Source organism: Trachypithecus francoisi, unplaced genomic scaffold, assembly GCF_009764315.1.
Source record: "Trachypithecus francoisi isolate TF-2019V2 unplaced genomic scaffold, Tfra_2.0 Lachesis_group11, whole genome shotgun sequence".
NCBI classification, from domain to species: Eukaryota; Metazoa; Chordata; class Mammalia; order Primates; family Cercopithecidae; genus Trachypithecus; species Trachypithecus francoisi.
Window position 1 is genome coordinate 21,273,018 of NW_022681456.1, and position 15,156 is coordinate 21,288,173.

General features: G+C 46.5%; 1 protein-coding gene across 10 annotated transcripts in view; it reads right to left on the minus strand.

Moving 5' to 3' along the window:
- The window catches only part of MAPKAPK5 (MAPK activated protein kinase 5), a 58,145-nt gene that overhangs the window by 5,234 nt on the left and 37,755 nt on the right, over nucleotides 1-15,156 (minus strand). For 8 of the 10 annotated variants that reach the window (XR_004439571.1, XR_004439570.1, XR_004439573.1 and 5 more), the window contains 4 exons: nucleotides 8,939-9,019; nucleotides 5,104-5,291; nucleotides 2,814-2,934; nucleotides 4-134 (listed from right to left, as the gene is read on the minus strand). Coding sequence is in view for 6 of the 10 variants with exons in the window: in XM_033220563.1 (XP_033076454.1) it covers nucleotides 4-134; nucleotides 2,814-2,934; nucleotides 5,104-5,291; nucleotides 8,939-9,019 (521 nt within the window). In the remaining 4 variants the exon portion in view is untranslated. The remainder of the gene's footprint in view (nucleotides 1-3; nucleotides 135-2,813; nucleotides 2,935-5,103; nucleotides 5,292-8,938; nucleotides 9,020-15,156) is intronic. The other 2 variants (XR_004439572.1, XM_033220561.1) reach the window with 1 other exon arrangement.

Sequence of the window (15,156 nt, forward strand, 5' to 3'; positions counted from 1 at the left end):
TACCCAAGTAACTTCCTCTTCCGCAGAATGGGGTTGTTCACTGAGTGCAGGGGTTTGAGGCTGACTTTCAGATCCTGAATTCTCATGTTGGCCAACTGTTCCGCGTGAGCCTGCTGGATTCCTGCAACCACTGCCTGAATGCAAACACTGCCGTCAGTTTTTCATATTCATTGCTGGGCACCTAAAAAGCCAGTCTAAGAAAGTGGAAAGGAAAAGCTCAAAGTACTAAGAAGGCAATTGCACTCTTATGTTGAAGGAATATAAATATTTTGATAAGGCAGAGGACCCTTCCCCATGGATCAGCAGGAACTAGGGAACACCAGGCCAACCAAAGGTCATACAACAGCTAGCCCATCTTCCCTGGTGGGGCGACAGAAAAGCAAGTAAGAAAAACCAGCAGGATCCCCACTCAGAGCCATTACTGAGGGGAAGTGTAAAGAGAGGCACATATGGACATCAGCGGAAGGACTGGCAGGCTACTGCCCAAGAAGCCTCACAGATGGTATTGATTCACCTCAGCCCTGACAGCTCAGAGCCCTGACCATCTCACATGGAGGGCATGGCCAAGCCTAAGGCCACATGACAGAGGCCACAACCAGTCAAGTAATTTACAGTGAGAAACAGCTGTCATGGAGTCTGGAACTCTTGAAGTTTGTGCTTTTATGAACAGTATATGATCTCACTACAGGCAGACCAAATCATCAGAAGACTTCACAGGAATATGATCCCATTTTTGTATTTTTTTTTCAATTTCTTTTTCCATTTTTGTATTTTAAAAGGACAAAATGTGTGTATCTGTGTGCATATCCCAGAAAACGATCAGGAAGTATACATCAAGCCATAGATTACCTCACCTCTGAGGGGTGTGACTGTGGCAGGGGAATGAAAGGGAACTTTTACTTTTTAACACTGCTGTACCATCTGAGTTTTCACAACAAAAGTTTTTTTTTCAGACAGAGTCTTGCTCTGTCTCCCAGGCTGGAGTGTAGTGGTGCAATCTTGACTCACTGCAACCTCTGCCCCTGCTGAGTTCAAGCAATTCTCCTGCCTCCGAGTAGCTGGGGATTACAGGTGTCTGCCACCACGCCTGGCTAATTTTTGTATATTTAGTAGAGACAGGGTTTCACTATGTTGGCCAGGCTGGTCTCGAATTCCTGACCTCAAATGATCCGCCCACCTCAGCCTCCCAAAGTGCTGGGATTACAGGTGTGAGCCAGTGCACCCAGTCAAAATTTGACTATTTTAAAAAGTAGTTCCATGGTGAGCATGAAATTAGATCAGGAAAAGTTGGAACTCATTTAAGGGCTCTGTATACTTCTATCTAGCCCTGGCTATGCCTTTCTGCACCTTTGCATCCACCTCATCAGTAACGACCCGACAGAAGGAGGAAACAGCTCAAAGTCATGAGCTTAGGCTCCTAAACAGGGCTTGGGTGGACAGTGTTCTACATTTCCAAAGTTGATCACTCACATCCTGACCACTTTTTTTTGAAACAGTCTCACTCTGTCACCCCAGCTAGAGTGCAGTGGTGGATCTCAGCTCAATGCAACCCCCACCTCCTGTCAGTGTTATCACAAGATATGCCATTCCTGTCCCCTTATATCTAGTCTTATCACAAAAAACTGGAGAAATTTTTCTTCAAAAATATTGAGCCTATTCACCTCTACTTCTCTGCTCCCATAGCCACCCCTGACTTCTAGATTACTGCAGAAGTATTAGGTTGGCAAGTCCGTGAGTTGCCAAGTCTGACTGACTATCTCTAAATACCTTCCTAGTGGCAAATCTCTTCTCAAAAAGCTACCATGGCCTCTCAGTTACATCCCACTAAGACTTAAACCCCTCTGTCCACTTGCAAAGCCTGGCCCTGACACACCCGTCTCATTAACTTCCCATTAGTGAGGCCAAGTTATTTTTCCTGACGATGCCCATGTGTGGTGAACAGCAAAAGCAACAAAACAGATGTAAATACATCATCGTTACATTAACTGTCTACTGAGTTCTCATGTTTGGGCATGTGCTGTCCTTGAAGAATTTGAGTAGATAGTTAATACATGTGAGGGGTTCTGCCTTCTCTGGGCAAATTACATCCCTTCAAAGACGTGCTCTTTTTCTGAATTCCCACAGAATTCACAGAATAGTTAACATGCAAAGCTCTGATGTTTGAAATGTTCCCTCTGTTTCATGGTTTTTTTTGTTTTGTTTTGAGACGGAGTCTCGCTCTGTTGCCTAGGCTGGAGTGCAGTGGTGCCATCTCCACTCACTGCAAGCTCCGCCTCCCAGGTGCCTGCCTCAGCCTCCGGTATAGCTGGGACTTCAGGCCCTCGCCACTGCACCTGGCTAATTTTTGTATTTTTTTAGTAGAGAGGGGGTTTCACCATGTTAGCCAGGATGGTCTCGATCTCCTGACCTTGTGATCCGCCCGTCTCCGCCTCCCAGAGTGCTGGGATTACAGGCGTGAGCCACCGCGCCCGGCCTGTTTCATGTTTATTGGCCTTGCCTTCTCAGCCAGTCTTGTTTAAACCCCTTGGGGAAAGGGAGGGTATCTTAAACTGCTCTGTGCTCCCAGCCCTGTAGCAGAAATATGGAGGCTATTCCTTTGAGTGCTCCCTTAGTGTATATTCACCAGGCCTTGATTTGGTCTTTTACCAAAAGAAGTTCCTTATTTTGGATCCTGACTCTGAGGAAACCAGAGATGTTTCTCTGGGAAGGATCGTGTACTCTGCACTGTTTTGCCTTTAACCCCTCACTGAGCCAAGCCCCAGCATTCCTTCCCAACAGTCTTTTCAGTCAACAAAGTAAACATTATTCAAAACCTTGTCCATCATCAGCTGAGCAGAAGGCAGCACATTATCCAGGGCCTCGGTGGAATTGAGCCAGGGGTGGTCCAGCACTCCCTCAATGGTGAGTCTCTCCTCTGGTTTGACCTTCAGGAGCCTGTGGAGAAAACGCCAACAGGGCTGCCATGCACAGTTGCTACTAAAAGGCCATAGGAAGTTCCTGGACCTGGCTCTAAACAACTCTGGTTGCTTCTGACTTCTGTAAGTCTGGGCTTTCCACCTGCAGAGCACAGGTGGAATTCTAGTCTCCAACCACTGGTAGGGGTACTATGGCTTGAGGCAATCTTTTCTATACTGGAAAAAGTGAGATTACAATGGTAGAAAAAGGCTTAATCCAGTGATACTTTTGAGTTCTAGGGTTTAATAAGGTAATCCTACATATGGTTTATAGTTCCTAAGACCTTGAATCTCCATACTGAGGTTTCTAGGACAATGGGCTTTAACTTCCAAAAGGAACTCAGAGTGCTCTTTTTGGCTGATAGTGGTGCAGAATTAGTTGAAGGGTCATGAGGCTCTGGAGAAGCAAGTTGCTACCCAAGATAAAACTCTTAGATGCCACCATAGGGCAGGACATGAGCCCATTATTCCAGACATTCAAAAGCTGAAAACCTAGAGTCTCTGAGACATGGATGGCATTTCCTTCTAAGCCCAGGGCGTTGCTTCTGTGCTGTCTGCCTTCAGATCATGTTTCTTTCCCTCTTGTTCACTCCCACTGACGTGGTTCCTAGCTCATCTCAGCCCGTTCCCTCCTTCCAACTCCATCTCTCATTACAAATGTCAGGACAACATGCCTGACTGCTCCTTCAGCTTGTCTGCCACCTTCCTCTGTATCATTCTGAACGGATGGCTTCAGATTCTAAAGTAAGGATTATTTGGAAGATCCCAAAACCAAAAAGATAATCAGTGTTGCTCTAGAGACAGGAAATGTATTTTATAGAAAGCTGGCAAAGAACTACTTCCAGGACATTGAGATTTTGGTCAAATAGTTGGGATTACAGCAAGGAAATAGCATGTGAAGACAGATGGTGATTTAATCATTGCACCCACGTTCCTAAAAACTTGTACTTGTCTATTTTAGAAAACAGTCCCTCTTTACAGCACACAGAACCTGCCCCCAACCCCCACCCTCCAATCAACAGGACAAGCTCACTTTTGAAAGGGAGTAATTTCCATGGAGAAATGGCTGCACTGTCGGGAGACAGTTCCCAGGTATTGCCCCTAAACACGTACCTTCATCCCATTACAGAGGAAGAAACAGATTAACAAGGGAAACACTGCTCAGTGAAGACCCAGCGGTGGGAAGACAGGAGCAGTGCCTAAGTCCACCGGCACCCAGCCTCCCACACAGGTGGGCAGAAAAAACAAACATTCAAATTTAGGTCTGACTTCTTACCTAGTCCTCCAGCTACCAAAAGACTCTGAATATCAACTCTCCCTATTCCACTCCCTAGCCCTAATTCTTACTAAATCTTCTCATCTTAAGATATGTCAGAGCGGCTGGGTGTGGTAGCTCACGCCTGTAATCCCAGCACTTGGGAAGGTGGGCAGATCACTTGAGATCAGTAGTTTGAGACCAGCCTGGCCAACATGGTCAAATCCCATCTCTACTTAAAATACAAAAATGAGCTGGGCATGGTAGTGGGCGCCTGTAATCCCAGCTACTGCCGAGGCTGGGGCAGAAGAATCACTTGAACCTAGGAGGCAGAGGTTGCAATGAGTCAAGATTGCACCACTACACTCCAGCCTGGACAATGTAGCGAGACTCCATCTCAAAAAAAATAAAAAATAAAAAATAAAAGATATGTCAGAGCAACTAACTGGCAGTGTCAAGGTGGAGGGTGAGGTCCAGGCCTGACAAACCCACATGCCCACAGCATCCAAGGATGCTGTTTGTCATCTCAGCACCTAGTTCACCTCCTGGCATTGTATCTGCCCCAAATGACATGTTGGCTCACATGTAAGAAGGACAGTACGCCAGGTTTATAATTTAGGGTCCTGAATTAATGTGCAGAGACTGGCTATGGAGGGACCTGGGTTCACACCCTGGGGACAAAGTCTAGGGATGCAACAGGAGGGAGGAAAGCTTCATTCGCACCCAGGTGTGGACACTGAGAACAGTCACCTCAGGTTCCAGAGAGATTTCTGTGATATTAAAACGGGGAGGAGCCTGCCTAGGAAACCAATGACTTTTCTCTACCCACATTCCCTTGAGCTCCACCACCTGGAGGCCTCCTTGGCCTCCCTGCCCAGCAGCCCATGAACTCACTTCCTCACAACATCTTTGGCCATCTCTGAGATCTGACTCCACTCTTCCTCTGGGAACTCAAAACTGCCTGTCATGATCTTTCTTCGCATATCCTTTGGGATAGTCCGGCTGTGGTGTTTGGAGTAAAAAGGAGGGTATCCGCACAGCATCACATAGATAATCACCCCTAGGGACCACAAATCACAGCTCTGAAACCAAAAAAAGAAAATGGTCACTCACAGCAGAAGCAGAGCCCCCAAAGAAACACCCCGTGACAGACAGACTCAGGAATAGCCCCTGCAACATATAGGCTGCTATAAACTAGAGTCACTTAACAGAGACTAGGAAAGCTGAAGGAAATCTTAGGGGAACTAGTCTTTATCTCCGTATTTTCCTTTTTTTTTTTTTTTTTTTTTTTGAGACAGAGTCTTTCTCTGTTGCCTGGGCTGGAGTGCAGTGGCGTAATCTCAGCTCACTACAATCTCCGCCTCTCAGGTTCAAGTGCTTCTCCTCCCTCAGCCTCCTGAGCAGCTGGGATTACAGGTGTGCCACCATGCCACCCGGCTAATTTTTGTATTTTTTTTTTTTGAGACGGAGTCTCGCTCTGTCACCCAGGCTGGAGTGCAGTGGCACAATCTCGGCTCACTGCAAGCTCCGCCTCCTGGGTTTAAGCCATTCTCCTGCCTCAGCCTCCCGAGTAGCTGGGACTACAGGAGCCCGCCACCACACCCGGCTGATTTTTTGTATTTTTAGTAGAGATGGAGTTTGACTGTGTTAGCCAGGATGGTCTCGATCTCCTGACCTTGTGATCCGCCTGCCTCGGCCTCCCAAAGTGCTGGGATTACAGGCGTGAGCCACTGTGCCTGGCCTGTATTTTTTTTTAGTAGAGACAGGCTTTCACCATGTTGGTCAGGTTGGTCTCAAACTCCTGACCTTGTGATCCTCCTGCCTTGGCCTCCCAAAGTGCTGGATTACAGGCGTGAGCCACCACACTCAGCCTCTCTCCATATTTTCTTTCTTTTTTTTGAGATGGAGTCTCACTCTGTCGCCCGGGCTGGAGTGCAGTGGCCGGATCTCAGCTCACTGCAAGCTCCGCCTCCCGGGTTCACGCCATTCTCCTGCCTAAGCCTCCCAAGTAGCTGGGACTCCAGGCGCCCACCACCTTGCCCGGCTAGTTTTTTGTATTTTTTAGTAGAGACGGAGTTTCACCGGGTTAGCCAGGACGGTCTCGATCTCCTGACCTCGTGATCCGCCCGTCTCGGCCTCCCAAAGTGCTGGGATTACAGGCTTGAGCCACCGCGCCCGGCCTCTCCATATTTTCAATAAGCTACCAATACTACATACATGCATCCCATCATACAAAGCCAGTCTGGGATAAAATGTACAGGTACTTTCACTCTCACTCTTTAGGCCCAAGCACCTATCTGATCCCTGTGTACAGGCACAGGATGCTTTGCCCCAGCCAGAAGAGAAATAGATATAAACCAGCTGGTTGTGAAACCTCTGTGTAGAAACAAAGCAACTAAGACACAGGTAGGCTCACCTACAATACAGCACAGGCCACTTCGTAAAGGCCCAAAGCAGTACACAGATCATGGAGAGGACTGGAGGGAAGAACAGAAAGTCTAAATGCATTCCTTTGACCATGAAGGACTCACTAGGTCCATTTGCAAGCTCTTACACCATTCTGGGGGAAGATACTGTGAAAAAAAGAAAACTGCTACCAACTACCATGTCTGTAGGAAGTAAGGTGACTCCATGGCCTATTATAATCACTGCATAAAGAAAGGACTCCTATTTTAGTTAAATGCAGCTCCATTTGCTTTGAAAACTGGGTTTGCAGAGGCTTCAATTCAAACCTTTCCTGAATGGCGAGATAAAAGAGGTATCTGCCTAAGATGGCAGCCCAGTGAGCCTGCCACTGTGGCCCCACACTCCCCCTCACACCACAGCTATGTGGTGCTCTGCGCAAAGGCTGAATAATGGGGTGTCTCAGGTACTCTCGCTCATGTTTTTCTTTTGAGATGGAGTCTCACTCTGTTGCCAGGCTGGAGTGCAGTGGCGCGATCTCAGCTCACTGTAGCCACTGCCTCCTGAGTTCAAGTGATTCTCATGCCTCAGTCTCCCAAGTAGCTGCGATTACAGGTGCCCGCCACCACGCCCGGCTAATTTTTTGTATTTTTAGTAGAGACGGGGTTTCACCATGTTGGCCAGGATGGTCTTGATCTCCTGATCTTGTGATCCGCCTGCCTCGGCCTCCCAAAGTGCTGGGATTATAGGCGTGAGCCGCTGCGCCCGGCCTGCCCATGTTTTCACATTATACTAGTAGATATTTGTGGATGACACAGCCCATGCTGTAGAACAGAATAAAATTACAGGGGTGGAAAGGGACCTTCAATCCCTTACTTTCCAGAAAGGAAACTAATACTACAGAGATCATGTCTTCTCTCAGGTCCTCTGTCAAGAGTGAAACCAAGTGACCTCACCAATGTCACAGATTAAGAGTAGTGGAGCCACAGCAAGTGTCCCAGCCTACTGCCTTTTTACCATTCTCAGCCCCTTCTGTCATCTATATCTAGCCTCAAGTCCCCAAGTAGCATCTTTTTTCTGATCTACTTACTCAGTGACTCTGGGGTCTATTTGAAGAGGCCCTAAACCTCTTGTGCTTTAGATTAGACAGGATCGGCCAGGCGCAGTGGCTCGCGCCTGTAATCCCAGCTCTTTGGGAGGCCGAGTTGAGTGGATCACCTGAGGTCAGGAATTCAGGACCAACCTGGCCAACATGGTAAAACCTCATATCTACTAAAAATACAAAACATTAGCCAGGCGTGGTGGCAGGCGCCTGTAATCCCAGCTACTTGGGAGGCTGAGGCAAGATAATTGCTTGGGGAGGCAGAGGTTGCAGTGAGCCGAGATTGTGCCACTGTACTCCAGCCGGGGCAACAGGGTGAGACTCTGTCTCAAAAAAAAAAAAAAAAAAAAAAAAGAGCAGACAGGATCAATATGGGGGCTACAGGCTGGGTGCGGTGGCTCACACCCGTAATCCCAGCACTTTGGGAGGCTGAGGCAGGCAGATCACTTGAGGTCAGGAGTTTGAGATCAGCTTGGCCAACAGAGAGAAACCCCAACTCTACTAAAAATACAAAAATTAGCCGAGTGTGGTGGCATGCACCTATCATCTCAGCTACCTGGGAGGCTGAGGCAGGAGAATCATTTGAGTACAGGAGGTGGAGTGAGCTGAGATCACGCCACTGTACTCCAGGCTGGGCAACAGAGCAAGACTCTGTCTCAAAAAACAACAACAACAAAAATGTGGGCTACAGATTAAGAACCATAATAGTACCAAGTAACATTTAGGAGCCCATGCTATGTGTATCAGATACTGTTCTAAGTTGGGTATTTTATGGGGTAAGAAAGAATGGTGCCATAAATGACCACAAATTGTTCTCTAGCGTCTGTGTCTCAGAAATGGTCTCCCCCTCAAAACCACAAGCCAACCGTATCTTTTCAGTGTGGCCAGTGGACCATATGGACAGTCAAAAAAATAACCTGAATGATGATCACAGCCCCTAATTACTGCTGCAAAAGCTAAATGGGTACAAACTTTATTTGATATTTCATTAAACAAAAACCTGAATTCCAAATACTTTTCTGCGAGTCCGGTTGAACCTTATCTGATATTTCATCAAACAAAAATTTGAATTCCAAATACTTTTTTATGAGTCTGGCTGCTTCTTCGGGGCAGGAGTATGAAGGGGTGAGAAAGGAATTGGCCAAACTCCCAGAGGGCCACAAACACCTCACTAAAGGAGAGGGGCTGCATCTGCCAAACGAAGAGAAATATCTCTTCCTGTACCTTGTTGTAAGTGTAGGGCGTCGGTGAGGTAGGTATGATGCCAGATTTCTCCTTCTGATGCCTTCTTTGCGCCTCCAGTACCTGTTAAGAGTCAGACCAAAGGGGACCATTTACTGAAAATCACACCCCCGATAACCTGCCTTCAGTCAGGCTACTGTAAGACTGAAGGAGGTAAACAACTGGCAATCAGCCATCAAAAAAACTCCACATAAACACTACACTTCCAAAAACGTTTTTTTCTTACAACCAGTAATTTACCCATCAGCCAAGGAAATACTCAGGTCAAGGACATGAAGATGAAGTTCCTAGAGGAGACTCTCTCTTCTTCCTGCCCATCAAGGAATCTGAGATCACTGACTTTTTCCTGGGGATAGCCCTTATGCCTATGCAAAAGCAGACCTGTCCAGCAGATGAGCTTCAAGCCATCTGTTACCATCAGGGACTACAACAGTCATGTCTGTCTAGGTGTTAAATGCTCCAAGGAGATAGCCACTGCCACTGTGAGACCATTATCCTGGCCAACCTCTCTAATGTCCCATGAGGAGGGCCTCCAGAGGGGGACACAACATTAGCAGCCCCACACTGTTCCTAGAAAAGTGACAGGACGCTGAGGCTCTATGCTAGGGGACTTTATCCCACAGCCAGACCTACTTGATACTGTCTCAGCCCCTGTGCCCATGAAGCTGGGGCGGATGGGATACAACTGCTACCCCTTGGCCAGGGGCTGCACTGCCATCTCGGGCAACTTTGCAAAGGCCATCTTCAATGCCATCTCTAAGACCTGCAGCTATCTCATCTAATAGAAATTCACTGACCATCTTATAAAAACCTATACTAGGCCAGGCGCGGTGGCTCAAGCCTGTAATCCCAGCACTTTGGGAGGCCGAGACGGGCGGATCACGAGGTCAGGAGATCGAGACCATCCTGGCTAATACGGTGAAACTCCGTCTCTACTAAAAAAATACAAAAAACTAGCCAGGCGAGGTGATGGGCGCCTGTAGTCCCAGCTACTCGGGAGGCTGAGGCAGGAGAACGGCAGGAACCCGGGAGGCGGAGCTTGCAGTGAGCTAAGATCCGGCCACTGCACTCCAGCCTGGGCGACAGAGCCAGACTCCGTCTCAAAAAAAAAAAAAAAAAACCTACACTAGGCTGGGCACGGTGGCTCACACCTGTAATCCCAGCACTTTGGGAAGCCAAGGCAGGCAGATGAGGTCAAGAGTTCGAGACCAGCATGGCCAACGTGGTAAAACCCCATCTCTACTAAAAATACAAAAATTAGATGGGCATGTTGGTGGATTCCTGTAATCCCAACTACTCGGGAAGCTGAGGCAGAAGAATCACGTGAACCCAGGAGGTGGAGGTTGCGGTGAGCCGAGATGGCACCACTGCACTCCAGCCTGGGCAACAACAGCAAAATCCCATCTCAAAAAAAAAAAAAAACCTACTCCAAAGTCTCCATGCAGAGGACCTGGGCTCCAACCATGACCACCACATAGAGTTTTTACACAAGAACAACAAAGTGAGTTAATTAAACCTGAAAAATAAAACACCATTCACAACAGCAGAAAAAATATTAAACATTAAGAATAAATCTCGGCCGGGCGCGGTGGCTCAAGCCTGTAATCCCAGCACTTTGGGAGGCCGAGACGGGCGGATCACGAGGTCAGGAGATCGAGACCATCCTGGCTAATATGGTGAAACCCCGTCTCTACTAAAAATACAAAAAACTAGCCGGGCGAGGTGGCGGGCGCCTGTAGTCCCAGCTACTCGGGAGGCTGAGGCAGGAGAATGGCGGTAAACCCGGGAGGCGGAGCTTGCAGTGAGCTGAGATCCGGCCACTGCACTCCAGCCTGGGTGACAGAGCAAGACTCCGTCTCAATAAAAAAAAAAAAAAAAAAAAAGAATAAATCTCACAAAGATGTGAGAGACTATAAACTGACTACATCATACTGCTGAGCAAAATTATGAGACAAACATGAATGGAGTGATACAGCTTGCTCATAGGTCAGAAATCTCAGCACCCCCCACACTGAATGATAGCTCTAAAACAACCCCAGTCAAATCTCCCAGTAGGCTTTTTTATAGAAATCAACAGCTGACTGTAAAGTTCACATGGAAATGCAAGGAAGTTAGAATAGCAAAAACAACTTTGAAAACGAAGAACAAAGGTGGAGGGGCCAATGCTACCTGATTTCAAGAATTATTATAAAGCTACAGTAATCAAGACAGTGTGGTATTGGAGTAAAGGCAGAAAAAGAAATCAATGGAATAGAATAAAAGAAATCAATGGAATAGAATAAAGAGTCCAAAAGTAAATTCACACATATATGTTCAATGATTTTTGACAAAGGCTCAAAAGCAATGCTGCAGAGAAAAGATAGCCTTTTTCATGAACGGTTGCTTCTGAGGGTGGGGCTTAAAAGATAAAAATGGCAGCTGGGCGCGGTGGCTCACACCTGTAATCTCAGCACCTTGGGAGGCCGAGGTGGGCAGATCACGAGGTCAGGAGATCAAGACCAGCCTGGCTAACACGGTGAGGCAGGAGAATGGCCTAAGATAAACCTGGGAGGCAGAGCGTTCAGTGAGTCTAGATTGCGCCACTGCGCTCCAGCCTGGGCGACAAGAGCGAGATTCTGTCTCAAAACAAAAAAAAAAAGAAAAAAATATATATATATACACACATACACAGATATATGTAAAAACAGAACAACAGGCCGGGCACAGTGGCTCACACCTGTAATCCCAGCACTTTGGGAGGCCGAGGCGGGCGGATCACGAGGTCAGGAGATCGAGACCATCCTGGCTAACACTGTGAAATCCTGTCTCTACTAAAAAATACAAAAAAATTAGCCGTGCGTGGTGGCAGCGCCTGTAGTCACAGCTACTCAGGAGGCTGAGGCAGGAGAATGGCGTGAACCCGGGAGGTGGAGCTTGCAGTGAGCCGAGATCAGGCCACTGCACTCCAGCCTGGGTGACAGAGCGAGACTCCGTCTCAAAAAAAAAAAAAAAAAAAAAAAAAAAACAGAACAACAGGGCCAGGCACGGTGGCTCACGCCTGTAATCGCAGCACTTTGGGAGGGCCAAGGCGGGCAGATCACAAGGTCAAGAGATCGAGACCATCCTGGAAAACATGGTAAAATCCCGTCTCTACTAAAAATACAAAAATTAGCTGGGTTTGGTGGCATACGCCTGTAGTCCTAGCTACTTGGGAGGCTGAGGCAGACAAATCGCTTGAACCCTGGAGGCAGAGGTTGCAGTGAGCCAAGATCCGCCACTGCACTCTAGCTTGGTGACACAGCGAGACTCCACTTCTAAATAAATAAACAAATAAATAATAAATAAATAAACATAACAACAAATGGTGCTGGAACAACTGGATATCCAAATGCTAATAAGTGAACTTGGATCCATACCTCATGCATTATATAAAAATTGACTCAACATGGATCACAGACCTAAATGTAAAACCTAACATTATATAAAACTTCTAGAAGAAAACACAGGAGACTGATCCTGGGTTAGACAAAGATTTTCAACATGGGAAACCAAAAGCACAGGCCCTAAAAATGTTTTCTGATAAACTGGCATTCATGAGAATTAGAATTTTCTGCTCTTCAAAAAGACACTTGTTAAAAGAATGAAAAGATAAGCCACACACTGGGAGAAAATCTTTGCAAAGCACAGATCTAGTATAAGATTCGTATCCATCTCCTGACAATCTGGGAGAGTTTAAAAAAAAAAAAAGGCCAGGCGCGGTGGCTCAAGCCTGTAATCCCAGCACTTTAGGAGGCCGAGACGGGTGGATCACGAGGTCAGGAGATCGAGACCATCCTGGCTAACACGGTGAAACCTCGTCTCTACTAAAAATACAAAAAAAATTAGCCGGGTGAGGTGGCGGGCGCCTGTAGTCCCAGCTACTCGGGAGGCTGAGGCAGGAGAATGGCGTAAACCCGGGAGGCGGAGCTTGCAGTGAGCTGAGATCCGGCCACTGCACTCCAGCCTGGGCGACAGAGCGAGACTCCGCCTCAAAAAAAAAAAAAAAAAAAAACCAGTCAGTTGGATGTGGTAGATCATGCCTGTAATCCCAGCAAGTTAGGGGGCTGAGGCAGGAGGATCACTTGAGCCCAGAAGTTCAAGACCAGCCTGGACAATGTGGTCAGGCCCCATATCTTAATTTAAGAAAAAAAAAAAAGAAAATCTTAATTAGCCAGGTGTGGTGGCATATGCCTATGGTCCCAGTTCCTAAGGAGGCTGAGGTGGGAGGATCGCTTGAACCCAGGAGGTTGAAGCTAAAGTGAGTCGTGATTGTGCCACTGCACTCCAGCCTGGGTGGCAGAGCAATACCCTGTCTCTAACAAAAAAAAGAAAGAAAGGAATTCATATCCAAAATATACAAAGAACTCTTAAATTCAATAATAAGAAAATAACCCAATTTTGTAGATACAGAAAAGGTCTGAACAGGCACTTCCCAAAGAAAATATACAGAAGGCAGGTGCACACACAAATGTGTACACAAAAGAAAAGATGGCAGACATCATTACTCATTAGGGAATGCAAATTAAAACTACAAAGAAATACCACTACATATCCACTAAAATGGCCAAAATTAAAAAGACTGACCACACCAAATGCAAGTGAAAACGTAGAAGACCTGAAACGTTCATACACTGCATGAAAAAAATGAGCTAATGGAATTATTTGTAGGCCAGAAATATTAAGGAAAAAAATAGGCCGGACACAGTGGCTCACACCTGTAATCCCAGCACTTTGGGAGGTTAAGGTGAGTGGATGACCTGAGGTCAGGAGTTTGAGACCAACCTGAACAACATGGCGAAACCCTATGTCTACTAAAAATACAAAAATTCTCCGGGCGTGGTGGCGCATGCCTTTAATCCCAGCTACTCGGGAGGCTGAGGAAGTAGAATTGCTTGAACCCAGGAGGTGGAGGTTGCAGTGAGCCAAGATCGTGCTACTGAACTCCAGCTTGCATGACGGGAGCAAGACTCCATCTCAAAAAAATAAATAAATTAATTAAAACCACAACGAAATATTACCTCACACCTTTTACAATGGCTATCATAAAAAAAGATAAAAAATAAGGGTTGACAATGATGTGGAAAAAAGGGAACCTTTGTACACTGTTTATAAGAATGGGTATTAGTATGACCGCTATGGAAAACAGTGGGAAGGTTCCTAAAAAAATTAAAACTAGAAATACCTTATCATCCAGCAGTGCCACTACTGAGTATGTATCAGAAGGGAAGAAGGGAAGGGAAAGCCGAAAGAGAAAAAAGGATGAAAGAAAAGGAAAGGAGGATGAAAATACAAAAGATCAGAACTCCAGTTCCCTGTACAGTCTAACATACATGTAATTGACTGGAAGTCTCAGAAATCAAGTAGAGGAGTAGAAAAATTGTTGAAGAGATGATGTCTGAAAAATTTCCTCATTTTTATTTGGATCCAAGGAGCTCAAGAGATCCCTGGCAGGAAAAACAAAGGAACAAGGGTGCACACATAATCAAATTGTTGGGCCGTTATTTTTAACTTTTATTGTAGGTTCAGGGGTATATGTGCATTACACATGTAATTATACAGGTGAATTGTAGTGGTTTCACAGGGGTCTGGTATACAGATTATTTCGTCACGCAGGTTATAAGCATAGAACCTGGTAGGTAGTTCCCTCCTTCCACCCAAATTGTTGGACTTCTATTTCTACTAGGATATAGAAAGCTGGAAAGTGTCAAAGATAAATTATAAAATCATCACTCTTTTTTTTTTTTTTTTTTTGAGACAGAGTCTTGCTCTGTCACCCAGGCTGGAGTGCAAAGGCTGAATCTTTGCTTGCTCACTCAAACCTCCACCTCCTGGGTTCAAGCAATTCTCCTGCCTCAGCCTCCTGAGAAGCTGGGATTACAGGTGGCTGCCACCACGCCCGACTAATATTTTGTATTTTTAGTAGAGACGGGGTTTCACCATGTTCGCCAGGCTAGTCTTGAACCCCTGACCTCAAGTGATCCACCCCCCCGCTCAGCCTCCCAAAGTGCTGGGATTACAGGCATGAGCCACAGCGCCTGGCCCATCACTTTTTTTGAACCCATCAAGGATCAGGTCTCAGGGCAACCAATTATTCTGAAATCTTTAAGTCAGGCCCTTCCAAGGAGAGATGGGGAGTGAACGCTGGCTCACCTATGGCAGAGCCCAGGAGGAAGTGATATCAC